Source organism: Filicampus tigris, chromosome 16 (genome assembly GCF_054856515.1).
Source record: "Filicampus tigris isolate MCC_2025a chromosome 16, RoL_Ftig_1.0, whole genome shotgun sequence".
NCBI classification, from domain to species: Eukaryota; Metazoa; Chordata; class Actinopteri; order Syngnathiformes; family Syngnathidae; genus Filicampus; species Filicampus tigris.
In genome coordinates, this window is record NC_141232.1 from 14997584 (window position 1) to 15023801 (window position 26218).

The following is a 26218-nucleotide window of genomic DNA, read 5'->3' on the forward strand; positions in this document are numbered from 1 at the left end:
CGAACCCACCCCTAATTTTCAAAGAGTGTAACTCCTTTAACGGATAAATTTGACAAAAGCTCAGAGGGAACATCACGACAAAGCACGTCTTGCGTTTTAAACAATAGTCCGGTAGGCTCAACAATGTCGCATATGCCTATAGACGACGCAATGCATATTCCCTTTGGCCACAATTATAATAAAGTTGTTACAAAATATTTTCTTCATCCTGCCATGCAGGAGTTACGACTCATAAAACCACAAGTTACAATTTTCATTTAAATAATGTTGAAAAGTTTCCAACTTAAGTATTTAGTTGTGCTTTTTTCTATTGCAACTACTTTGTTACTAAAAATCAAGTTCCGCTCATTTGTTAATGAATAAATGCTTTTATATTCAAACCGCACTGGTACTTTTCTTCCTTGGGGCATTGCAGTTTGTTAAACATTGCCAAAAAAACTTGAGAATACCCATGTTGATGCTCAGTAAACAGTACACAAATTAACTTAAAGGGACGGTGGGGCTGGGATAGCCACGTTTTCACTCACAAGTTCATTTTATATACTTTTTGATCAGGAAAATGAAAAAAGTTGTCATTTTCTATTTTATCAAAAAATTTGGGAGAAATTAGGAAATAAGTGACTCTATGAATAACGCCCCTTATTAATGAGCAGAATGGCCGCACCCCCTACCGTTCTATCCTTGTTCGGCCGGAGTCACGTAAGGGACTGATTCCAAACTCTCCATTGGAAATAATTGTACTTTCATTGCTTAGAACGTCCAAAAACGGCGATCAAATGGCACTTGTACTAACTAATTCTACTAATGCCCACTTCAACATAAAAGGATTAACGTCTCCGTGGCTGTTTTATATGAGAATGAGGAAATGTGGAAGTCAGCAGAGCTACATAGGCTGGAACCAGCGCACACTGCTTCTTTGCTTGAAAAAAAAAAAAAAAACTGCTTCTTTGCTGATCACGGTTGGGATGGGCAAGGCATTAAACACCAGTCAGGATATTTACAGAGACTGAAGTGGAAATGAGATGTCCACATTTATTTGGATGAGGAGTGCCCCAGATTTTCGGCTTACAACGCGCCGTACAATTTGGAAGGTAACAGCCGAAATGGCACGTTCCAATGCGGCCACACTCTCGGCTGTGCAGTCAGCCTCGCGGGAACTTTTCGTTCGCTGTTCGATGAGGGCTTTTGTCACTCTCAAGCCGCTTCACTCGGGCAAAAGGGGGCTGCAAGAAAAAAGCAGAGACACCGCGCACGACTGCTTGCGAGGCAAAATGAAGACATGAAGGAGCTAATGTTGTTGTGCTAACATCTTTTGTTTTAACGGCCTGAAGCTAGTTGGTAAACTTCCGCTGTCCCAATCCTACCTTTAACCGAGGAGGGAAGTGGGGGGCTTCCAATCTGCCTGCTGCTGCAAGCCGCATCTCTCTCCCTCCTGAGACATGAGTTTAGCGTCGCTAAATGTCCGAAATATAACCAGTTCGGGTTTGTGTGCGCATTCATGCTCTTGTCCGCTTCAGCTTGTGAAAGTGGAGGAGGAATCGCCACGGTATTTTTGATTTTGTGGAGGTGATCATGATAAGATCACGTTTTATGTAAAAAAATCCAAACTATTGTGCAGAACACTTTTATATTTTCACAGTTTGAAGTGGACAAGAGTAGTAATGTGCATTTGCATTTTGGTGGGGATCGGTCACAGTTTTAGACAACAGAACTGACAAAGCGAGCAATATTACCAAGCATGCCTTCCTCGCGTGACGTAGACCGCTGAGACCGAAAACATAACATAAGCCACGAACCTCTATGGGGCGTGGAAATTTGTCGTAAACCTAATCACAAAAAAAGACCTTAAATCACTACAGAGGCTTTTGAGGTGGGTATTTTAGTACTAATGTCATTTTTACATGCAAACCTATGATATAAGTGCTAATGTTAAGCTCACCCAAGTGTCCCTTTAAATGTTACAACCTGCCGAGGGACAACATATAATAAGCACAGCTCCAGGATTTTTTTTTCCTCTCCTGGGGCTAAAGGGAGACTTAACCAATACATAAGGGGCGGGAAAATAATTTAGAGATACATTTGAGAACATCAAATTAAATGCTGAAGGGACTTAACTGAGGCTCCGTAGATTTCTGCTATAGCACCCCCTAGCCCCGGTGTTGTGTCATCCCTGATAGACAGATACTAGCTAACAGCTATAATCTGGAATATTTAGCCTTGATCCATTTTGTGATAGTATCGGCGATCGGTTATCGTGTTATTGTACTGGCTGATCGACGATCGGACCCAAAAATCCTGATCGTGTAAGGCTTACAGGATATAACCAGATTCTCGCTCAGTGAAGTCAGTTGAGAAAAGCTTCAGCTCAACGGTGACCCTGAACAGGATAAGCAGCAGAAAATGAATGGATGGAAGACTGATGACAATCTCGTCTTCATTTCTTCCTGGAATGCGCAAAGGTCAATTCATTGCTTCACAAATCCCCTCCTATCAGACACATTCAGTCATCCCTTCCTATCAGTCAGGAAGAATTCCCATCAAACTGGCAATTGTCCCCTTGCGCATCAGTGCAATTAGCAGGCATACAAGACTTGCCGCCACAGCCGACCCATTTACAGCCATTAGCAGCACATTTACAATTAAAGATGCTTTCCAGATTGCGCCCCCATACACACACATACTCTCTGCCTTAGCAGAAATTAGAAAGGATGAGATGGAGGAAGAGCTGATGGGCGCAGTAGATTTGGTGCAGAGCGAAAGTCAAGCAGCAGCATTAATGGTGCACAATGGTTGCCTCCATCTATCATCCGAGTCACATGAGCTAATGTGCTGCGAAGAACGCGATTCACGTGTGTAATCAGAAGACTGCGGCATTCCTCTTTTCTCTCACAGCAGTGAATAGAAACGGCCTCCCTTTCTCTTTTGTGTGATGCCAAATAGCCTCTCTCCCAATTGGATAACGCCATTCAAGCGAAGCTAATAAAAATAGCATGAGTGAGCGACATATCGGAAAACGCGTTCATCATCTCCAAGTAAAATAGATCAACACACCCTGACCCAGGGGAATAAAGAGCAGGAAGCAATCACTCATATCCACAAAGCAGTATAAAAACCAAACAGTTTATTATATACATTCAATAATAATGGAGAATAAACGGAAGGCAGATACAAGGGTGGCAAAATAAAACATTGTGAGAAAATACATAGTGAAATGAAAAGTCACTTTGTCAACTGCAACTTTAAACAGCATGTGATACAGAAAAGAGGCCACATGCAATTCACACGCATTTCCTTCATCCCTGGCCACAATGTTCCAACATCGAGTTTGATGTGAGCACAGTGCAAGGACTCAGGGGTCAGAGTTGAGGACCAGCTGTGTGTATAGTTGGCTTCCGTCATTCAAATTGTAAAATTCCCCCCTCCCCACAGCTGTTCAAATAACATCCCCAACCAAAGAAAAAGCACTGAATACTTTGTGCACCCAACATCTATTTTTCTTTTTTCTTTTTTTTTCACTGACAGGCAACATTTTGAAGTGCCCCACAGTGGGCCTGCCTCAGCACTGTTATCACTTATCACAAAAGGAAACCCACAAGGGGGAATGCAGGGGCGGTGGACATCCCAAATTAAACTTTCAACATATCTGATATGACTGCTGATTACCGTGACGACCTCAGAGGCATTTGGCCGAGATCAGACGGATTATTAAAGCAGACTGAAATCGGCTTTGGGCTCGGATACTTTTACCTTTTCTTACTTTCCTCGCTCAACTTCTATCATAGAACACCCCAAAGTTGTTCCCTCGTGGCCTCGTCCCTCTACGTCATAAAATAAACACATCGCTCGCGCATCTCCACCTTGTCATCCTCCAGCACTAAGATTTGAATTCATGCACAAAGCAAAAAAGTTCTCTGTCCTCTCCCAGGAAAGCATGCATAGCAACACTTGTGGTAATACTTGTAAGGAGTAATAAGACAAAAAATAAAAAATAAAATACAAAATAAGAGTGCACCAAAAATACTCACTACAGCACACAGTGTCACAATCATACAAAACATCCTCACAGGGTTCTGCTCCACGAGCAACTCCGAAATGAAAAAAGGTGTCCTGTCAGCTATAGATTAATGATCTCCACCTCAATATTACTCCGTTTACCATCCACACAATGTTCCATTGCTCGAAAGTGGAAACACAGTCCTGTCCCTTTGCCTCTAGTTTTGGCAATTCCAAACACACCATCATCTCCCAAATGTCCCTCATGACTCCAACCTCTATCATTTTTGGATTTGCAGCAAAACTGTTTGAATGTAGAGGAGACAAAAAAAAAAAAAGTCGATTAACATCATGTGTAGAAATATTCCGTGACTGGTATTAATTGCAGGTTCCCAAAAGTGCTGCAATTCTTTGAAATGTGTCTTGCGGAAAGCACTGGACTGTTTCAAACTTGAAAAACATATCTTAAACCCAGAGATTAAAAATATATATAATAGTCAAGTACAAGCAAAACAACCACAAAAAAAGAGAAATATATCAAGTCTAAAAATGTGCTTTTTTCAACAACAAAAAATCTTTGGAACCAAAAAAGGCAAATAATAACAATAACATAGTGCGAGTATATGGAGGTGGATTACATGGAGCAAACTTGGCCAGGCATCCTACAAAAATTAGAGACAGGATGATGGGAGTAAACTGAAAAAAGAATCCAGCCAAAATCATTATTTGTTGAGTCCAGAAATGGACAAAAACATCAAAATTGCTTCTTTCATGAGACCAGCAGCATGAGGAGGGACTCACTTTATAGGCCAAAATGCATGTGTTTGTTTTCCGTAGGTCTTTTCTATTAATTGTCATAAGGTGGTGGTGGGAGGAGGGGGCGGGGGGGTTCTCTTCCTCTTCATGCGTCTGCTGGTTCAGTCACTGTATTACTGCTGGAGCTACAAAATCTGACAACGGGGAAATGAAAGGAGTCCTTTTGGGGAGGATGCGGAAGAGCTGGCTTCCTCCTCCAGGTGTTGGTAGTTCAACACTCAAACGATTTTAACTGGCTCATTTTCTTAATGAAATGATGTGGGAACCAGAAATAAAGGCATGTTAAATAAGTATGGCAGCAAAACTCGTGAGATCAAATATTGAGGTAACACAGACAAAGAAAAAACGTTTTTCTTTTCTTTTTTTTTTCTCCCAACATTATTGTAACCCTGGGTGAATTGAGATTTTAGGGGATTCCGGCCCAATTTTTTTTTAAGCCATGTTCCTGATGGTTTGGGCGTTTTTTGGACAGTAGTGATTCCTGTCAGTCAGACGCTCCCGTGCTCGTCGCGCTCGACGAATGCGCCACAGTGCCAAGGCAGAGGGATGTCACTTTTCTTCAACGTAGTGTTTCAGTGTCTGTTTTACAGGTACTAGCAATGCGGTTCTTGTGGCAGCTCAATCACTGAAGGACACTGTGGGAGTGGGTGCGTAGAGACTTGAGAGTGGGCTTTTAAAGAGGATTTTGAGAAAACGGTGTAGTGTTGTGTGGCGGATCAAGCAGGAGCAGTCTCTTTCCAACAGATCCAATAGTGTTTTTAAAAAGTTAGCGGTCATAAATTGTGCCAAGAGCTTTTTCATTAGATCCTTGTCAGACAGACAGAAAAGAGAATTGATGATGTGGCAACGACCTCTCTTGCCAATAGAAAAAAAAGGGATGGAAAAAAAGGGGGGTGTCACTCTAGTCCACCAGCATAAAGTTGGAAGGGTGCGTCTGCCAAACAAAGAGCTTAAAAAAAGGCTTCTGGAGAGACAAGAAATTCCTTGGGTGTAATTTGTGGCTTTAGTAAGGAGCGAACCTACTGTATCCCGCCCTGTATAAACTGGCCTGAAACACACAAGAGAGACAACAGTCACGTTGCAGCTATTATTATATATTATCGTTGCTGTGGACTCACAGAAATTCAGTAGATAACTGCACTTTGAGTTCATCATAGTACTGTATAGTGGAAGGTTGAACACTAAACGCCCGTAAGCTAGTACAATTCAGATAATTGTGTGGGCAAAATGTACACAAGTAAAGAGGTCAAATTGCTGTCATGGATAAATATAAATAACATCAAGAAGTCCTGATGAATTAAGAGATTAATAATGGATCTGTCTGAAGTAATCAGACTCACATTCAAAGCAGCAAAACAACCTTTTGTTTTTATGTTTTACATTTGTGCTCAAAGTAAAAATGTTAAAACATACATTACGGTGAAGACCAATCACCATAAAAGCCATGTTATTTTTACACTGTATGATAACTAATGTTACTTATAAATGTATTGAATTTTCATTTAAAATTGTTCACCCATCTATTGTTTTCATGTTGTTTACAGTTGTTTGGTATTTATTTTGTGTGGCTACAACAACACTGGTTTCCTGTCAGTCAGTTGTATTCAGAAAACATGTATTGCTTATACATATCTTTAAAGTAACCCCAAAACAATTGAGTTTTCTACTAGATGTGCAAAATCCAGGGATAAGTTCTGACATAACTGGTTCATATTTAATTATCCACAATACAGCAAATACAGTATAAACACAAAAAAAACCCATTCACACTTTATTTTTTTCCCTACAAAATAGAGTAAATGATATTTAGTGTAACCTGCCAGAAAATGCATCAGCATAAATCAAAATGCAGATTGTGTTTGCATGGGTTCTCTCACCATGGCTCCCACTCCGTAGGCAGCAGCAGCAGGGGCTAAAGCGTGGTATGGATCTGTCGTGTAAACGCGGCCGTAACTAGAAGCACAAACACATCAATTGTGAGTTGGGCAATTGTAGAAGAAACCCACCAAACATATGCTCTGTTGTGTTTTTAATTCCTGTAATTAGACCAGGCAGTTCTCCTTCCCCATTACCAAATTCTTTGAGCATTCGTAACCTCAGTACTAGAACGACCCGATGTCCCGCGACCGTGTGAAAGGGCTGCATCTCAAGCGCCTCTGCAGTACAGTGAGCTGTGTGTTTGCTGGTGTTTGTCCTCACCTGTCACTATATGCGGCAGCTGCTGCGGTTGCTCCGGTTACAGCCGCGGGCTGAGTGTAGCGATAAGCAGCAGCGGCGGCGGCGGCGGCAGCAGGATAGCCTCCCTGGAGACACAAGTAAAACACAACTGACTAAGGGGACTCCCAGAAGAAGGACTATTGGGCTATGGTGGGTAAAATACTGTACATAACAGAGTATATTTTGTTATATGTCCAGTACTGTGCCAAGGTCATTAGCCACCATGAGATGTGTTGTTTTTAAGAATGTGCCAATAGCCATTATTTCTCAATTTTCACAATTTAGACAATAAAATGACTACATAACACAAATCCTAATTAAGTTGCGACTTTATGTAAAATGTAAATACAATACAATACAATTTTGACAGTTGAATACTGTGATCTGCAAATCATTTTCAACCTATATTCTACGACTATACTACAAAGACAAAATATTGAATATTCAAACTGATGAACAGTATAGTTTTTAAAAATGTTTTCCAAATATTTACTCATTTTGAATTTGATGCCTGCAACACACTCCAAAAAGCTGCGACCAGGGCAGCAAATGACTGGGAAAGTGGAAGAATATTCAAAAAAATACCTTTGGAACATTCAACGGGTGAACCAGTTAATCGGACACAGGCGAGTGTCATGATTGGGTGTAAAAGGAGCATGCCCAAAAGACTGAATTGTTCACAAGCAAGAATGGGGTGAGATTCACCACTTTGGGAACAACTGTGTGAGCAAATAGTCCAACAGTTTAAGAGCAACGTTTCTCAACGTACAATTGCAAAGCATTGAGGGATTTCATCATCTACTGTCTATAATATCGTCAAAACGCTCAAAGAATCTGGAGTAATCTCTACCCATTGGCGGCAAGGCCAAAAACCCACATTGAGTGCTCGTGACCTTTGATCCCTCTGGCAGCACTGCATTAAAAACCAGCATCGTTGTGAAAAGGATATTGCCATGTGGGCTCAGGGACACTTCTTTGTCAGAAAATCATCGTCAGTTAGCACAGCTCGTCACTACATCTACAAATGCAAGTTAAAACTCAACCATGCAAAGCAAGCGCTGTATTTCAACCACCCGCAGAAACGCTGGGCCCGACCGAGCTCATCTGAGATGGACTGGCTCGAAAGTGTGTTTTGGTCTGACGAGCCCACATTTCAAATAATTGTTTTTGGAAATCATGGACAGCGTGTCCTCCAGGCCAAAGAGGAAAAGGACCATCCGGATTGTTATCAGGGCAAGGTTGAACTTTGACAGCATTTGTGATGGTATGGGGGTTTGGTTGTGCCCTTGGTGTGGGTCACTTGCACATCTGTGAAGGCACAATTAATATTGAAAAGGTACATACAGGAGCAACATGTGCTGCCATCCAAAGAATGTCTTTTACAGGGACATTCCTTTCTTATTTCAGCAAAACAATGCCAAAGCCACATTCTGCACGTGCTACAACAGTGTGGCTTCGTCCTAAAAGAATGCGAGTGCTAGATTGCCGCGGTAGCAGTCCACACCTGTATCCCATTGAAACTGTTCAGCAATTTAAGTTGTATATCACAAGAATGGGAAAGAATTCCAGCTACAAAGCTTCAACAATTAGCGTCCTTAGTTCCCAAACACTTACTGAGCATTGTTAAAAGGGAAGGTGATGTAACACAGAGGGAAACATGCCTCTGTCCCAGCTTTTTTGGAACACAAACAGGCATCACAGTTCAAATGAGTGAATAGGCCTATTTGCAAAAAAAATAAAAATAAAAAAGTTTAGCATCTTGTCTTTGTTGTGTATTCCCTATTGTTTTTGTTCCATCCAACATAGGTTTTGCCAATTCTTACAGACGTCCATAACATGTAACACTGAATCCCAGCTACTGTGCAGTTCATGCCCCCGCTAAACTGCAGATTTGTTTGTTATGAGTTTATAGTAGAGTACGCCAGGCAGCACTGAGGTCTACTGGAAGAGATGAAGTGTAATTAAGAAAAAGTTGAGGAGGACCCCCTTCATGGTAATCCAGTACCACAGTCTGCTGTTTTATTTGTTGTTCCCGTACTGTGGAGAGACAATGTGCCTGTGAGCATTGTTGTATGCTGGTTGGATGTGTTTCTGCTTCGTGTGTGTTGAAATAGCAGTTGTTTGAAGGTGCATATTAACTGTAAAATCGATGCTCATTTCCATAAGCCCTTATATGGTGTTTCAGATATGTGAGCGTTAAACCAGCGGACCTTTGCAAAGTGAAATTACATGGTTTGGGTGAACTTTTGGTATTAATTCTAACTTATGTGTCACTTTTACAGTAAACATCAACTAGGAATGTCAAACAGCTTCAAGCAAACATTCTTGGGAACTTATTTTGAGAACAGCCACTAAGGAATACTTTCAGAAGTACTTAAAGTGTGTTTTAATACATCCAAATGTGTTTAATTAAAGCACATGGCAGGGGTAAACCAATTTTTAAGTAATTTTCACCAATTGTGAGTAGTTTTTCACAATATACTGGATTCACTGTATTAATATGACACACACATATGACACACAAAACGGTCTCCACTGCGCGAGGCGACAAATGAGGAAAACACAGCAGGTCGCATAAAAGTCAGAGTGTCTGCTCCAAAAGGCACATGATGCAAATAATGAACAGTTTTTGTATGGAGAGTATGAATAATAACTCTTTCAATCTTTTCAAATGTGTACCATTTCCATGTGGATTCAGTGGACAGGGCAAAGAAAACAGAGTGGTAAACTTGGAAAAAGGATCTCACACACACACTCGCAGACAAATCCACTTACACAAGCCTATGTTGAACATGAAAATCATCTAACACTGACCGCACGTGTGACCAAAATTCCGATTCCAACCGAAATGAAACACACAACACACTCCTGTGTGACCTGATCAGAGTACAGCACAGCAAAGTAGAAAAAGCACCCCTCTGCAACACAACACACTCAACACTGAGGCGAGGTGTACGGATGAGGGGTGGAGAAGATTTGGGGTTATTCATGAGAAAGCAAGGCCTTGTGGGTAAGTGCAAGAGTGAAGGTTGTTAGCAGAAACACAGCTCGTCTGCATGCGGCGCACATGCTTGAATAACCATCAGGAAGAGACCATGTTCTCCATTTTAACTTGAGGTCATCAGAGCGTCTCACCGCAGGCCACCACACCTTGCTGTGAATGGAACCTCTAATTTCAAAGGGAGGACATTGCAACTTAAAGTTTATCTTCAAACCATCTTGGTGTCATTATTTCTTTTTACATTTTGTACTCAGAAGAAATAAGAGTGGTAGTCAATTCCTCAAAAACTAGTCAACCAGATGAGATCAGGCTCTCTACTGAAATTGGAAATACATTTTTTTTAGTGTTTTAGTAAGGACCCCACAACCCCAAAAGTGCACATTTCAGTGAGTTAGTAAAAACAAAACAAAAAACTAAGCACAATTTAAAGCAGTAGAACATCTACTAAAAGACAATGTGTTCCAGACCAGATCAGAAGATGACTGTAAGGTCAGAGTAGGGAGTACAGAAAGCAATGCACACTGTGGGATTGGTGTTCAGTTGACCCTACCTGAGGCAATCTGGGACTAAGGACTGAGTCCTGAAACACTAGTCTATAGAGAAAACAGAAACAACCGTTGTCAACCTGGATACACACCACTTTGTCCATACACCTGCAATGCCGCTTCATCCACCCACAGAGCAGCTTGTAGTGGTATGCGGACACTCCGATTCTTTTATTACATTCTCAAATTAGTTCAGTTATGTTTGACCTGAGCCAGACTCAAATTTCAGGATTTGCCCCTGCTAACGAAAATATAAACAGTCAATTCCAAAAGAGTTTGGAGTGTGAGCGCGCTGGGCTTAGCACAAGTTCACCATAGCCTTGTCCACCGGGTAAGCTGGCAGCTCTGTGTTGCGAATGACAGGACGGACATGCTGAATCGCACCCAGAGGAGGAGAGCAGGACCAAGCTGTGAGAAGAGGGGAACGAGCCTGTGCTGGTGGGCGGTGAGTTTACTTACGTATAAGTCTGCAGCGCCGTAAAACCCATCCTGATACACCACGCTAAGAGAGAGAGAGAAAGCGAGAGAGAGAGAGAGGAAGAGCACGAAGAGACAGAGAGGAGGCATGTGGAGAAAGGCGGAGAGGCAGTAGGTGGAGTGGGGCCAGGAGTGCAAAAACAGAATGGTGCACAGTCCCAAAAACCATGGTGGGTGAGAGCGAGAGCAAAGGAGAGAGAGAGAGAGAGAGGGAGAGGGAGAGAGAGAGAGAGGAAGAGACAGAGAGAGAGAGAGAGAGAGGGAGAGAAAAAGAGAGAGAGAAAGAGAAAGAGAGAATTATTTCACACCCATGCAGCATGCTGAAGAAATAAAACTCCATTTCACTCGAAAAACAACAATCTGTAAACAACCTGAACAAGCCGTTTAATACACCACATCAAAAGTGCGACGGGAACGTAACGAACTTCATCTAATCGGTCTGAAAATTATTTACTCATTAAAGCTTTGTTTATCCATCTATGGCAGCAACCTATAGTGACAGGCAGAACAATTGAAATGCTCTTCCACTAGATGGCAGAAGTTAAGTCTTGGCTTCAGCATTAAACAGGCCCACATTTAACATTAAGTAATTTTGTGAGTAATTTCAGATGACATCATGTATATTTCAGTATGCAGTATATGCTTTTTATAACCCTTTTGTTTTGTTCCACTGGATTATTCTAAAATTAAATGTGTATATAAATTTAAATACTGTTCTAATGCTCACTTGCACTGCACAAAATTTGAGCAGCGACTGAATCATAGAATTGTGGATACAAGCGCCGAACATAACATTTCCTGTTGCCTAATGGGCATGCTCATGCAGAAAACTATAGACATGTCAACAGCATCAAAATATTTGTGCTTCAGTGATTTGAGGTGAAGCGATGTTGTTGTGCGGCAGATGGCTAGCTTGTTCAGATGCTTACAAATTGTCCTGAGAAGCTCCAACCAAAACATTCAACACTACAATGCATGACTACTTATTGAACTCAGTGACTCATAGGTGATGTTTACCAACTAGAAATGATTTTTTTTTGGTACATTTTATAGTAATTTTATTGTTGAAGGAAAAACAGAACTCTCAAGAGAATTTTTGGATGAAAGCTGGTGATACAAACACGGATAGGGTATTTTCATCTCGTTTTCTGAACGAGATCTTAAGCGGCCACAATGACATGAAGATGACAGTTGTGCTTTGATTGGAATATTTGAGCAGTCGCATGCCCACAGCACAGCAACATGCAGTGTCTATAACTCTGGGGACGAGTTAAATGTGAATAATTAGTAGCAAATTGGTGTGCAAGGTGTCTGCTTAAGCATAATTAGTGCAGGTGGATGGTTTGTGTTTGTGCAAATCCACTGATGGCTGCTTCTGAATTAATGCAAATCCCTAGATGGCTGTATCTGTGTTTATTCAAATCAGCCTTCAGTGCTGCAGTCCAAATGGTTGACGAGTTGCTGTCCAATTGACCCAGATTTCTGAGTGGAGTGTGAATATTGTTTGAGCTTCTGCATGAGCACAGCTGTGTTAAACAACCACCTGCTCAAACAGTGGGGAAAATGAATCTCAAAATAAAAAAGACAAGATGTTCCTCGATAGGTGTAACTGATGTTGAGTAACCCCCCAAAATGTTCTCAAATTTAGCGCCATTTCTCCCCTGTTTTTCGTGGAAAGCACTTATTGACTGTTTATTAGCGTTTTCAAAGAATTACTTGGGTTTAACAAATTTATTTTTTCTCCAATGCATTTCAATGGGTGTCAATCATTCACATATTTTCGCTATTCGTAGTCCCAACAGTCTATTGCCATTTCATAGCATTTCTCTTGGCTGCACTGCTTCCAGCACTGTATGTAGATGTTAAAAAAAGTTTTTGCCCAATCACATTTCAGTTTCTCTGTTACAATGTCAATATAATGTGGACAACGCTTTCAGAATCAGCAATAATAATCAGTTGAGCTAGCCAATGTAAATTAACTACCGTTATATTAGCAATGGAACATTTTCTTGAGCCAATCAGATTTTAAATTTGTCATCCAAAGGCCACCAAGCTGGCCCATGAAGCCTTTTTCAGTCCTCTGATTAGTCAGTCGGAGCAAGCCAAGTTGCACTCTAGTGATCTGCACACATTACTACATTAAATAATCAGCACTTCTGAATAGGATGCATTTCTAAATTTAATTTTTGTCATAGTAGATCTATATTTTACACCGGAACTTCTCCAGATGACTTTTGGGGCACAGTTGCATGCAGTCATATTGTATTTTTTGCATCAACTTTAATATTGATGGTTTCTATAATTAGATCGTGGTGGTGAGTTAAGACAAATAAGTCCCCACTGAAGGCTCAGGCACCAAATGCACCGCCCGCCACTATGCATATCATGTGATGTCTGCAACTCTTGCATCTACTGTAAGGGTTATTAGATTCTTACCCGGGGTATGCGGGGATAGCAGGCTGAGGCACAGCTGCCCGCACCGCACTGTAGACAGGCCGCCCCCTTCCACGAAGGTGAGCGCCACGGAATGCAGCTGCTGCGGCTGCTGTCGTGGCTGCCGCGGCTGCTGAAGGGTAGGGGAACCCTGGGACTGGAGAGGGTGGAGGACATGGGAACAGAAGAGGAAGATTTAAAGGTACTTTACAGGGGTGTGGGGTGTATATATTGCACAGAGAGGAATCAAATTAAACATGTTGGAAGCCCGGGGTGAAGAAAGCAATGGAACAAAGCAAACAGAGAAGGGAAGAGTTATACTATAGCCTTCGGGGTTTGATTTTAATAAGAGGCGGCAGGGACAAGTGCTAAGCAAGCAGTGCATTAATACAGAGTAAAGACAAGAAGGTGGGTATGAATGTGAATAAGGAATGAGGAAGGAAGTCTTCAGTAGGTCTTACCTGCATAGAGCTCTGGTCCGTACACAGCCCCGACCATTGGGCTCAATTTCCACCCTGCTGAAAGTCATAACGGAGAAGCGTTGGGCAAAAGATGAGAAGTTGCAGTTTATGAAGAGCATAGACACAAAAAGACCAAATCTTTGAGGATTTTTGTAACGCCGACCAACTAATTTGTTTGGATTATCGTGCTAACTCGGCGCCTCATCGTTAGTGGGTCAGTGTGGTTGTTACCGTAAGGCAGCGTGCTCAGAGCCTCTCCATTAGGGTAAGGGCTGACCATTTTCTTGTTAGTCATCACCCTGGCAGTAGCGTTATTCACCTGGCAATGGAAGGACACACAGTCAAAGCCACAAAGACAACAACTGGACAGAGGAAACTCAAGTAGACGTCAATGTGGATTACTTCATTATAAGGCCAGTGCGATGCTGTGTAGTATTTTGAGAGAATAGTTACACTGGTATGCCTGTGATTATGTGCTGCAAGTATGCGTGCCTAGTCAATCTTTGTGCATCCGTGAAATGAATGCTATTGCAGCGTTAGTTGCAACGCACTCTTGATCATGACTGCGTACAAAAGTGGGCGGGAACAGTTGTGGTTATTTCGAGTCATCATGCAATCAAGAGCGAGATGTCTGGTAAAGATCTGATGGTGCATTGTGTGATACGACGGCTGCCACAGGCTAAACTGGTTATATTGCTGCAGAGACTCCATACAGAGGAGGACATTTTTGGCATGGCCAAATGCATGGTGGTAGATTTTTCAGTCTAATAAGGAGGCTGTCCAATCCAAGATGGCTGATTATGAGTCCTCGTCTCGGCGCTTCAAACGATCACGCCACGCTTCCATAATTTATCCTCATCTGTCTTTGATGAGCTTTAAGAAAAAAAGAGATTCTAGCCCTCTGCCCAAGCTCCTAAATCTGGCTGTGCCGCAATCCTAGGATTTATGACCTTTACGCAAGATGAGGGGAGAGTGTGTGCCTGACAAAGAAGGAGCAAGACTGAGGAATGAGAGTATTTGTGTGCTCATAGACGCTGTGCTCCCATTTAGAGACCATTAATGGCTAAGACCGCCATCCATATTGCCTCGCTAACTGAGTCATGTTCTTTATCTGCTCAGCTTCATTCACATGGAAATGAGGTTTGCCTTCTTTTCCCCTCATTGCAAAAGACAAGGTCAGTGGCCAATGATTCAATTAGCTTAGCTTGGCTAGATGTCTAATGCAAGTGCCGTAGGCGTCTGAGCGAAGTAAATACATTAATGTGAAACATTCGTATCAAAGCAAACCTGCATACATGTTGTGAGATGTTTATCGTTGGCTAATTTATGGGAATAATGGCTGTAATACTCATTGCGTGTTCAATATGTAGCTGTATTTGTGTAATGTGCGATCAATGGAATAGCGTAACCTGACAGGAAGACATGCAAATCAACAGAGACGCAAATGGAAGGTAAATCTGAAAATGTTAAAAGGTTAATAAAACACTCACACGTTCCTGTCCCTTATGCCCACCCAGTCCATTCTGGCCAACAGACCCAGACAAAATAAAATCACATTTCCATATGAAACCAAATCTGTGGGGTTTACACACCTAAAAACAAATACAAACAATACGAGGGAGAGTAAAAGGGGGTGCAAAAACATTTGTTTTACAAAATCAATAATCATATCACACAGAAATTACAGGCAGCCAAATATGGGCGCATCACATGAGCAAGAGTGAGTTAAGAAACCAAAAAACGAGAAAGAAAAATCAGCCAATCAGCAAGCGTCAGATGCAGCATAGAGACCAATCAAAACAATCTCAGCACTCCCACATCAAACACATGAGACAAAAATGGCAAAAACAGGTGTGTTAAGAGGAAAGGATGCAGGTGGTAAGTACAGAGACAGAGCCAGTCCATATACAAAAATAAAGACAAAATAAGAAACAAGGGATCATATTTACATGAATAACACAAAAACATCTAAATCCAAAAATATATACATAAGTATATGAAGGTGCATCATTCAATTAGATCTGGTGACCATTCTCCTGAAGATCTCATGTGGTGGGTTGAGAAACAGAGGACCAAAGGATGGATGGAACCGAGAGGGAGAGATGGTAGAACAAGAGAGAGAGAGAGAGAATTAGAGGAGAGAGGGAGAAAGAGAGAGAGAGAGCAATTCTCATTCCCAAAAAGGAGAGAAATAAAATGGACATGAGACACTGTGCCAGGCAGAGAACTGTGTGTCACAAACTAAGACCAGAACACTATGACTATCACTACAACTACTAATACACAGACAATCCACTACAAGAATACCAAACCAAAAGAACAAAACAAAACGGCAGCAAAATAGAGCCCCAAAAAATAGCAAAGGTAAACCCCGCAACGGTTTAGAGATGCATATGGTTACAACACTGTCTGATTAGTGAGCTGGAAGATCATGGCTTCTTATGTGATTTGTAACAAAACAGGAGTAAACCGTTTTAGAGAGAGGGAGAGAAAAAAAAAAGCGAGTCGTTTTGGTCTTATTTTTATATTTGTATTATAAAGGGGGAAGTTAACCCAAACATTCTTTTTCAAGAATGTGTTAGTATGCAGGCTCACTAGTTGAAACAAGGCATTCTGATCGATATTGCGTATGTGGAATATGAGTTAAGCAGCAAAATCTAGCCATCATAAGGGGCAGCCATTTTGTCACTTCTGCCGACTGAAAATGACATCACAGTTGCTCAGGGCTCAGAAAATGACCAATCATGGCTCAGCTTCAGAAAACAGGTGAGCTGTGATTGGTCGCTACCTGAGCCCTGAGCAACTGGATGTCATTTTCAGTCGACAGAAGTGAAAAAATGGCCGCCCCACGAGATGGCTAAAAACGGGTGGATTTTGCTGCTTAAGTCATATTCCACAAACACATTATTAATCAGAATGCCTTGTTTACTAGTTACTAGTGGGCCTGCATGGAACATGTTCTTGAGAACAACTATCTTTGAATTGACTTCCAGTTTAATAATCAATAAAAAAATAATAATAAAAGATTGGTTGCTTATAAACATATACTCATTCCTAATTTTGGAAAAAATAACCAAAAGATTGTAAATGTCGGGGGGTTGTTAAGGAGTTCCGTATTTTTACGTCTATGGTGTTCAAGTTGCTTTAAGAGACTCCCAAAATAGTGTTGGAATCTGGGAACCAATTATTGTGCTATAAGGAATTCCCTCATGAATATAAATGCTCTAAATGTATTATATAGCCAATGTCAACATTTTAAACGTGCCAAACCTACTAGAATGTAAAATGCTGGCAGGTCAAAAAGAAGAAATTAGCGTTCTGCATTCACTGAAAGAAAATTGTTTTATTTTTATTAATCAATAGGATGAATACTTCATACACTGATGGATAAGCGGAAAGACTGTGGAAAGCTGTGTCATTGCATAGAGGAGGGTGATTACATTCGATCATTCCCAGTGAGGTGTTAATGGCATGGTGCGGGGGGGATGGGTGCAGAAAGTATTACTGTTACACAATCCAGACTATTGCATACTCTGTGTGTGCCATGTTGTGACTGTAAAATGATATGTACAACAGCTGTCTAGCTTGGTAAATAAAATGTGTGGGCCTGGATTTAAGCTCCCCAGTATCATGATAGAATAACAGTGGCAATTTCTCTATCTGTACATGTTGATTAAAAAAAGGCCCATTTAAGGGGTGAGGTGGAAAGGGGATCAGTTCAGTGATGGTTTGTACACAACTTACCATTGCAGCAGAAACAGCGAGCGGTTACCGTGGAGACTGACAACAACACACAGAAGTCGTCAGGGAAACAGAAAAAAAATATAATAAATAAAGGAACAAATAATCCAGGCAACAAAAGAAAGCTAGCTGTCATCCCCTCACCATCCATGTCAAATTAAACCCAGATAGCAGCAGTGTTTCAGCTCAGAAGAGAACGAGAGAGAAAGAAGACAGAGGAGGGAAAGGGAATGGTAGCCCTCAAATGCTTAAACAGATATCTGGGTATCATTACAACAATCAGACCTGTGAACGGAATGGATATGTGTTCAAGAGAACAATTTGTTAATTTGAATGTAGTGTTGGGCCAACATTGCTTTAACCCAACCACTGGAGAAGGGGTAAAATGTAGTTAATAGAAATACTTCTTTTCTCCATTATATGACGACATTAAGGTAAAGGTTCGCACCAGTTAGATGAGGAAGAGTTGTGAAGAGGAGCTGATTTGATGTGGTAAAGTAAATCCACAAGAGAACAGTACTGTACTTGAAAAATTGATTTGGGTGAAGGAGCAAAAATGTTCAGTTTTTACCTACCAGTCACCAAAAAAAAGAACATTATAAAGAATGTAAAGTCAACCAATAAAGGAGACATAAAAGGACAATACAATTGTAACAAAGTAGGGCAATTGGCTGCAACGAAAAGTGAAATGATGAAAATGTCAAAAAGACAAAGTGACTGGCAATGAAAGAGTTAGGACTTTACGAAGGCAGGGCTTAACATGTGACAGCAAGAAGGACAAGGATGGAAAGGCCGAAGTGCAAACTTTCTCTCGCCTTTTCTTTCAAGTTAAATCTATAAATTCTTACACATGAAAAACGTTGCCACACTAATTTGTGCCATCCATTTATCCATTTTAAAGCAAATTGTGTTGAAACAGTATTTTCCCATCAAAATGGAGCTGGTCAAATCCACAGTTTATGTGCTGGGGTCATTAATGAACATGATAATTATTCTAATATCTGATATGCTACAATAATGTTGAAGTTACCTATGGTCTATGTCTGCCCAAATGAACAGTGTGTGGCACCATGGAGAGATAGGGGCCAAGAAGGTTACTCCACACATACCCATGCAGTGATGACCAAACTCTCAGATGAGCCCCATTTGGATGATATTACGCATGCAGAACTCCACCGTTTGTGACACACGCTAGTGCTTGTGTTCAAATGCCCGATTAAAACTCTGCGCTGCGGAGGAGCTCACACTTCCTCTTAAGACTTCATCTCACAGAAGGAGGACCAATACGCAACTTAAAGCATGTGAAAGGGAATGGGAGCGTAATGCGATGAGTGGTTCTGCTTTCGCCTGTTGACCATGGGTAGGCTGTGGTGTTAAGGCCCTGATACACCAAAACAACGTTCACCAACAGTGAAAGACGCTCACCCCGTGGCGTCCGGCCGGCAGTCGGCACATCACGCTGGCAAAACACAGCGCAACGACAGACAGCGACGCTGACCATTAAAGTACCTTCTGCGCATGCACAAGGTGCAATACCCATCCATACCATTCTCATTGTTAGAAAAATCCAACCGGAAAGCTGTTGACCAGGGGCGGATTATAATAACGTAAACAATGCATTCGGCTATATTCTTGCCTAACGATTAACTCCCACGCGAAGTAAACCCTCACGTTCTTGACACGGTATTGTGAAATACTTACATTGTCAACCCTCGCTCTAGTGTTTGTAAGAAGATTAAAGGCCAGTGAAGGCGTGCTCACTGTTTATCCGCATTTGTCACATCCCGTTTGGTGTTCCAAGCGCTCATTTGCTAGCTAACAGCCAATCAGAGTTACCAAATGTCACAACTGGCGACGGCGATTCAACATGCGTAAACGCCCCCCAGACGCTTAGGTTGTATTGTACATGCCGGGCACACTACACTACAGATCTATTTTTGCCCGATTTATTAACTCAACTCTCACTTGCCTGAGCAAATGCAAACGCGGATGTTGTCGTTTCGGACTGAGCGCTCGTGGGGGGAAGCGGAAATGCAGAAGAAACTACGGTGGCTTAGATACACCAAAAATAACAAAATCAAACGTGCCGATTTGAACGTTTTTAAGATTGTTTTATCCAGAAAATTCGGTTACGGTTCAAAATCGCTTAATCGAGCAGCCCTAGGTTGTACCATATGCAAACTGCCGAGAGAGGATGGGAAAAAAATATATACTTTACTCTAAAGCCTCACTCAACAGATGTGCATCTCATGGGCTCAGGCAATCAGAGATAGTGAGGGGCGGGCCCCTCCTCTGATTGGCCACAGTCCAGATATTCTTGTAATTTTTTTTTAAACTTTGTTGAACACTCAACATGGCTGGCTACTCACTCGCGTGGTTAAATATGTAGAGTTGCTCCTCTACGTCACGCAGCAAACATCACAAGCAGACAGACACATACAGTGTGGTGAAATAACAACAATGCGGGACAATATCATTGCGGTCTGTGGCGCCAAAGAGATGCCAGCTTCCAATAGCAGCCAGAAAGGAGCGACAAGGAAGTATTTGTGTGGTAAGTGTACTAACCATATAGATCGCTCCTAAGAACGTTACTGCCTTTGTAGCGGCGAATAAGCTACAAGCCATGCTAATTGCTAAATTAATCTAAGATTGACACGACTCGCGCATTTAACACTACAATTAATTCATTGGATCATACAAGTCCACTTTTCACAGACGCCTGGGTGGAACCACGTTAAATTGGAGCATATCCAACTTTGCACGACAAAACAGCAGGACAATTAATAAATGTCTTGACTCTGGAAAGAAAACCGGCTCGCTAAACTGAACTGGAAACCGGAAAAGCATTACTGTACCCCATGGGTGTCAAACTCATTTTTGTCGCGGGCCAAATTATTGTTATGGTGTCCATCGGAGGGCCGTTACGTCTGTGAGCCCGTAGAAATGTATGAACGCCTTATATTATCACATATGTACAACATATCAATGGATAACTAGTTGTGAAATCAGAAGCCAATAAATTGTTTAACTCTTTTCAATTTATTTCAAAGGAGGGATTGGGAACAAATGTTGGCAATATCTCATATGTAGTGTTAAAAGTGAAGACAAATTGAAAGAAACATGTCAAGTCAACACACGTGATTTGCCTTCGCGGGCCACATAAAATGATGTCGCAGGACGGATCCAGCCCCAGGGCCTTGAGTTTGACACATGTGCTGTACCCTAGGCCCTACTTCAGCCAGAAGGAGTAGCCTATAAGGTTATGTTAATCTAACTAATAAGATCTTATAAAATATTAAGAGTATATAAATATAGAATAAAATATGTATTATATGTTATTGATTTGTTTTCACAATAGAGTCCTGAGTTTTGACTTTTAATGTCTGCACAATGTTCTCAAAATTACATTACAATGAGTTGATCTTTTTTTTCTTTTAATCAATTTAGCTTGGCTCCAAAATAGTTTGATACTATATACAATTTGAATTTAAGAAATAAAAAACAGTTGATTATACATAAAAAAATGAAAAACAATTGCTCATTCGTTAGTTGTGTGATATTTTCATTGTTTAACCCATTAAGGACGGGAGCGCATAACCGCGTTTCTACCACTAAAGCCGGGAGCGCTGTTGTGTGTTTCTCCCTTTGAGGACCGGTCTTGGGCACGCCTGGTCTAGAGCCAAAAAAAGTCTAAAACATAGCTTAATGGATATAAACTCGTAGGAATATGGATGCCATGTTACTCTCTGTGCATTAACTACAAAAAAGTGAGTAAAAATAAATAACTATACTATATGATGCTTCTTGAGAATACCACACGTTTATAATATGAACTTGTGACAGGACAACTGATTTGAAACTTTACTATACCATCACTTACTTTTCTTTATTCAACGTTCCACACTTTGGTATCAGCTGGGAGCGCAGCTGTCTCGGCCGGAACCAAGCAATGCGGGCTTGAGCCCATGATGGGGCTCAAATCTCAGTATGTGCAGGGCGGCTCACGGGGTTGGCTGCGTCCGCCATCGCTCGAGCAGAGCATAAAAGCATAAAAGTGTTGTCACTTGTGTTTACATAAAATTTATCCTCAAGACTATCATAGCTTCTGCCCGGATGGTATATGGCAGGCTTGCGAAGTGGTATCTGCCTATAGGATCGATGCATTTTTAAGTGTGACTACTGTAAAGAGATACAGTATTCAGCACCGATACTGGTATCGGTGCATCCCTTCTAGGCTAACAATGTAATTGCATACTAGTCAAAACACAATTGAAAGAAAAATAAGCAGAAATCAATCACAGCTATAATCAAGTTCAAATTCTGAAAACGTTAGGATTTGCTCATTACAAGCAACGCCCAACTGAGAGTCGAACATAGCTAGATAATGTTACCTGACTTCAATTATTTGTGTCAAGTTTGGAGTATTATTATACAGTCGCATAGATTCTACAAATAATAGGATCAATGATGATATCAGAGCCAGCTCAGTGAAGAGTAAAGTCAGTTGTAATTGGGCCACTTGTGTGGATGTGTTAGAGGTCTAAAGTGACTTCTTCGGAGCGCAGAGTTTTATTGCAGAAAAAAAGTACAACAGAACTTAAATAATTCTCCACCTATCAAAATTAGGCCACATACATGCTTGGTTAGTCACAGTGGCATGTACCAACAATTAGTCAGCAGTTATACTGACCAAAGAAAACATAGATTTTTTTTTAATACTGTATATAGATAAACATTCCAAATAAGAACGTAGTTATTTAGTCCAACTGCAATGAAAAGACAATGACTTTGACCTGCCCAGGTGCAACATTCCATGCTAACAAAACAACCCCATCACCAAACTAATACGTATAACAAACAGCTTGAAAATTAACATGCAAGGGAAGAATCTGCACACCCTGATCGGATCTCGGTTAGACTATATATTTCCAGAGGAAAATACTGGTCATGCACAATTAGGCTTCATCAACTTAACTCATGCCAGTGTAAAATAGTAAGCCTCCTTGACACACACTAAAAATTTAAGTAAAACCATTGCAAACAGTGGGCCTATATATCAGAGTTTGTGAACTATCATGCTTATTATTATGAATGTTGTTTTGTTGCCGACTTTATTATTGAAAACACAGTTCACCAAACTCTGAAATGACCAATTAAAGGAAATGTTTACAAGAGCAACACCTGCAAGATAGGAGACCTTCCAGACAGCACTGTCGCAAATAGAAGTGCTTGGCCTTTTCTCCAAAGAAGGAAGAATGTGTAAACCAAACCCAAGATGTGCCCTGTGCCAGCCCTTTGTTTCTTCAAGCCCATGCACCATAAACAAACACTGTACCGACTACTGCTTCATCACTCACCACAGCCCAACACGACTACTTGACTACTTGGAACAAAAGTACAACAGGGCATGCAACAAACTTCTCTCTGAGGCATAATTGCTGTCATGCATTAATTGGGTTGAGAGACACAATCAGCTTAAAGCAATGCAAGGGACAAGACAGGCTGTCACTTCGAGTTACTCCATCCATATCCATTCAGCTTGCTGATTGACTGAAAATGGAGCTGGCAGAGGATGTACCAGTGGATGCAGGCTGCTATCAAAACGCAACAGAAGAACACAATACAGGACTGAAAGGGAAAAAGGTCCAGCCTTCATCCGTCATGCAGGTCCTGTCAACACTCGCTCTGTCTCTCGCTCTCGCTCTCTCTCACACACGCGCATACACACAAATTGAAGTCAGCACAGTTAGCCCATGCAGAGCTCTTGTCCTGCAGTGACCTGGGTCAAGAGATCCAAAACAGATATCGGATACAAAAATCAGAATGCAATACTACTTAAAGGGGAAGTCAACCCCAACATTTTCTTTGCAAGAATATATTATACGCAGGCCCACGAGTGGAAACATGGCATTCTGATTTATATTGCATTTGTTGAATATGCGTTAAAGCAGCAAAATCCACACGTTTTTAGCTATCGCAGGGGGCGGCCATTTTGTCACTTCTGTCGACCGAAAATGACCTCACAGTTGCTCAGGGCTCAGATAATGACCAATCATGGCTCAGCTTCAGAAAACAGCCGATCATGGCTCAGCTTCAGAAAACAGGTGATCTGTGACTGGTCATTATCAGAGCCCTGAACATCTGTGATGTCATTTTCAGTTTACAGAAGTGACAAAATGGCCGGCCCCTGAGATAGCTAAAATTGTGTGGATTTTGCTGCTAAACTCATTTACCACAAACACAATATCAATCGGAATGCCTCACTTCAACTAGTGGGCCTGCATAGAACATATTCTTGAAAAAAAATGTTTGGGTTGACTTCCCCTTTAACAAAAAATGTGTAATGCACTTTATAGGTCTTTAGTACTCATTTAGACATACTGTACATAAAGTGAACATGCGCCAATGCTGCTGTGAATCCCAGCATGCTGCTTTTGTACCAGGTGCCACAATCATCACTTAGCCACAATGTCAGGAGAGGGGAACACTGGATTTATTGTACACCGGGGAAGAAATTAAGAGAGCATCCAATAGCAATCTGCCATGCATTATCCTTCCACTGCATTCCTCTCGTGCCCTCCAGTGCCAACCACAGAGACATCATTCCAATTGTTGGTGAAAACATGTTGTATCAATGTGGCTATAAGTTGCACGTCAAAAAGCAGAAGAGAGAACAGCTTCAAGAGGGGAAAAAAATGCTGCAGAGGAAAAGTACCCCAGCATGCCTTAAATATGTGTTCTTGCACCCCCAATCAGTCTCACCACAAAATAAAAAAAATTAAAAAAAATGGAAAAACAAATATTACAGCGGACCAGGCAGTGGGACATGAATGCGCTGCATCAGAGCGTTATCAATGCTAGCTAGCTAGCAATCAGGGGTTTTACAGAGTTAGAATGGCAGTAGAGACAGGGCAGAAAGTGCAGTGGACACAGATTGGAAAATTACCTCAATCTTACGACCTTCCACCAATGTGCCATGGAGCTTTTCGCGGGCTTTCTCTGCATCAGCGCTGGTCTCAAATGTCACAAAGCCAAAACCCTGTGGTGCAAAGCACGGGTCGAGAAAGACGGCAGAGGCTGATTCGTCATGGGGGAATGTGCAGTACACATTTTTCACAGTGGGATAAAGCCTGTCAATGGTTAATATTTAACTGCAGTTTCAGAAAAATGACTGCCAATACTACATCATACTTTATTGCATTTACAGAGCAAAATATACTGTACATTTTGGAAGTACAGCACATTGTCGGGACGGGTTAGGGATCAGAATTGGGAGGATTTGCTTACCTTTGAGCCCCTCTCATTGAAAATAATTTCTACGTCCAGAATCTTCCCGTATTGCTGCAAAAATAACATAATATTTACTAAAAAAGGTTTTAAAACTAACTCAACAAAAATATGTTTAATCGAGTTTGTTTGAAATTCAGAAGGTTCTGACTTGTCAAGTACAACTCTTTGCACTAGAGGTCACTATTGCACATAGGACACATTGCTGGCATTTTCTTTGTTTCACCTTCCTCCTTTCCCCTCCACTGGTTTATCACACTGACACACATATTCACTGCCCAATAAAGTATCAAGAGGCCAACCATGAACCTCTCATTCCACTGCCTTGCCAACAAATTCCTAGCGTGTCTTGACTGACCTACTGATACTCTTGCATGTAAGGTAACATGTTAGATTCTTACCCCAAACATCTGCCTGAGATCTGGGTCACGGAAGCGGAACGGGATGTTTGAAACATGGAGACGTTTGGGGGTTCCTTTGGCCTCTGGCGAGTCTCCTCCAGATCCCCCTGCTGCGTTCCCTCCAGTACCACACTGTACAGCTGCCTCCCCTTGGGTGGTGTCCTCAGTCTTAATCTGGGATAGAAATAGATGGTGGGAAAAGGATTGGGGGAATTATTCGAAGGCAAGGAGGCCGACAACCGATATTTGGAGCCGATATTCATTTTCAGTAAAAAGGAAAATATTGGCATCAAAATCTCAAAAAAATTCAAACTCTTAACTTTGTTGAAACGTTTTTGAGCATATTTTTATTGAACTTTTTTTTTTTTTAGATCTGCATAATCTCATTTTAAAAATCATTATTACCGTATTTTCCGGACTATACGTCGCTCCGGAGTACAAGTCGTACCAGCCATAAAATTCATTGTAAAGAAGAAAAAAAATATATAAGTCGCACTGGAGTATAAGTCGCTCCACCCCTTCTCAGAATCCAAGTTGTCTCTGTCCCGTAACGCAAATAAATGTGTCCATATAAATCAAATTAACAAAATTGTGCGCTTAGTACACATAATTTCCACCGAGCTACGATGTAGCTAACATCCACACATGTAGCAACAAGAAAGTTACAGTAAGATAACTTTAAACTCACCAAAACAGTCGTAGATCGATTAAATAAGTCTTTTATTTATCGGCAACCATGAAGAATGTTTCCAAGTCTCCAAAAGTATTTTTGTATTCGGTCGTAATTTTCCTCCTTTTTTTCCCCTCCTCTTCTTTTTCTTCCCTCCTCCTCCACCCCGTGCGTCT

General features: G+C 41.4%; 1 protein-coding gene across 6 annotated transcripts in view; it reads right to left on the reverse strand.

The window, feature by feature from the left end:
- Positions 1-3101: 3101 nt before the first annotated feature.
- LOC147134923 (RNA binding protein fox-1 homolog 2-like) overlaps positions 3102-26218 on the reverse strand; it is a 50849-nt gene continuing 27732 nt past the window's right edge. For 3 of the 6 annotated variants that reach the window (XM_086055005.1, XM_086055002.1, XM_086055006.1), the window contains 10 exons: positions 25373-25546; positions 24972-25025; positions 24631-24723; positions 14175-14262; positions 13944-14000; positions 13486-13639; positions 11032-11074; positions 7009-7112; positions 6687-6762; positions 3102-5857 (listed from right to left, as the gene is read on the reverse strand). In XM_086055005.1, the coding sequence (XP_085911131.1) occupies positions 5813-5857; positions 6687-6762; positions 7009-7112; positions 11032-11074; positions 13486-13639; positions 13944-14000; positions 14175-14262; positions 24631-24723; positions 24972-25025; positions 25373-25546 (888 nt within the window). In that variant the 3' untranslated portion in view covers positions 3102-5812. Of the gene's footprint in view, positions 5858-6686; positions 6763-7008; positions 7113-10577; positions 10621-11031; positions 11075-13485; positions 13640-13943; positions 14001-14174; positions 14263-24630; positions 24724-24971; positions 25026-25372; positions 25547-26218 lie in introns of all 6 variants that reach the window. The other 3 variants (XM_086055003.1, XM_086055004.1, XR_015090054.1) reach the window with 3 other exon arrangements.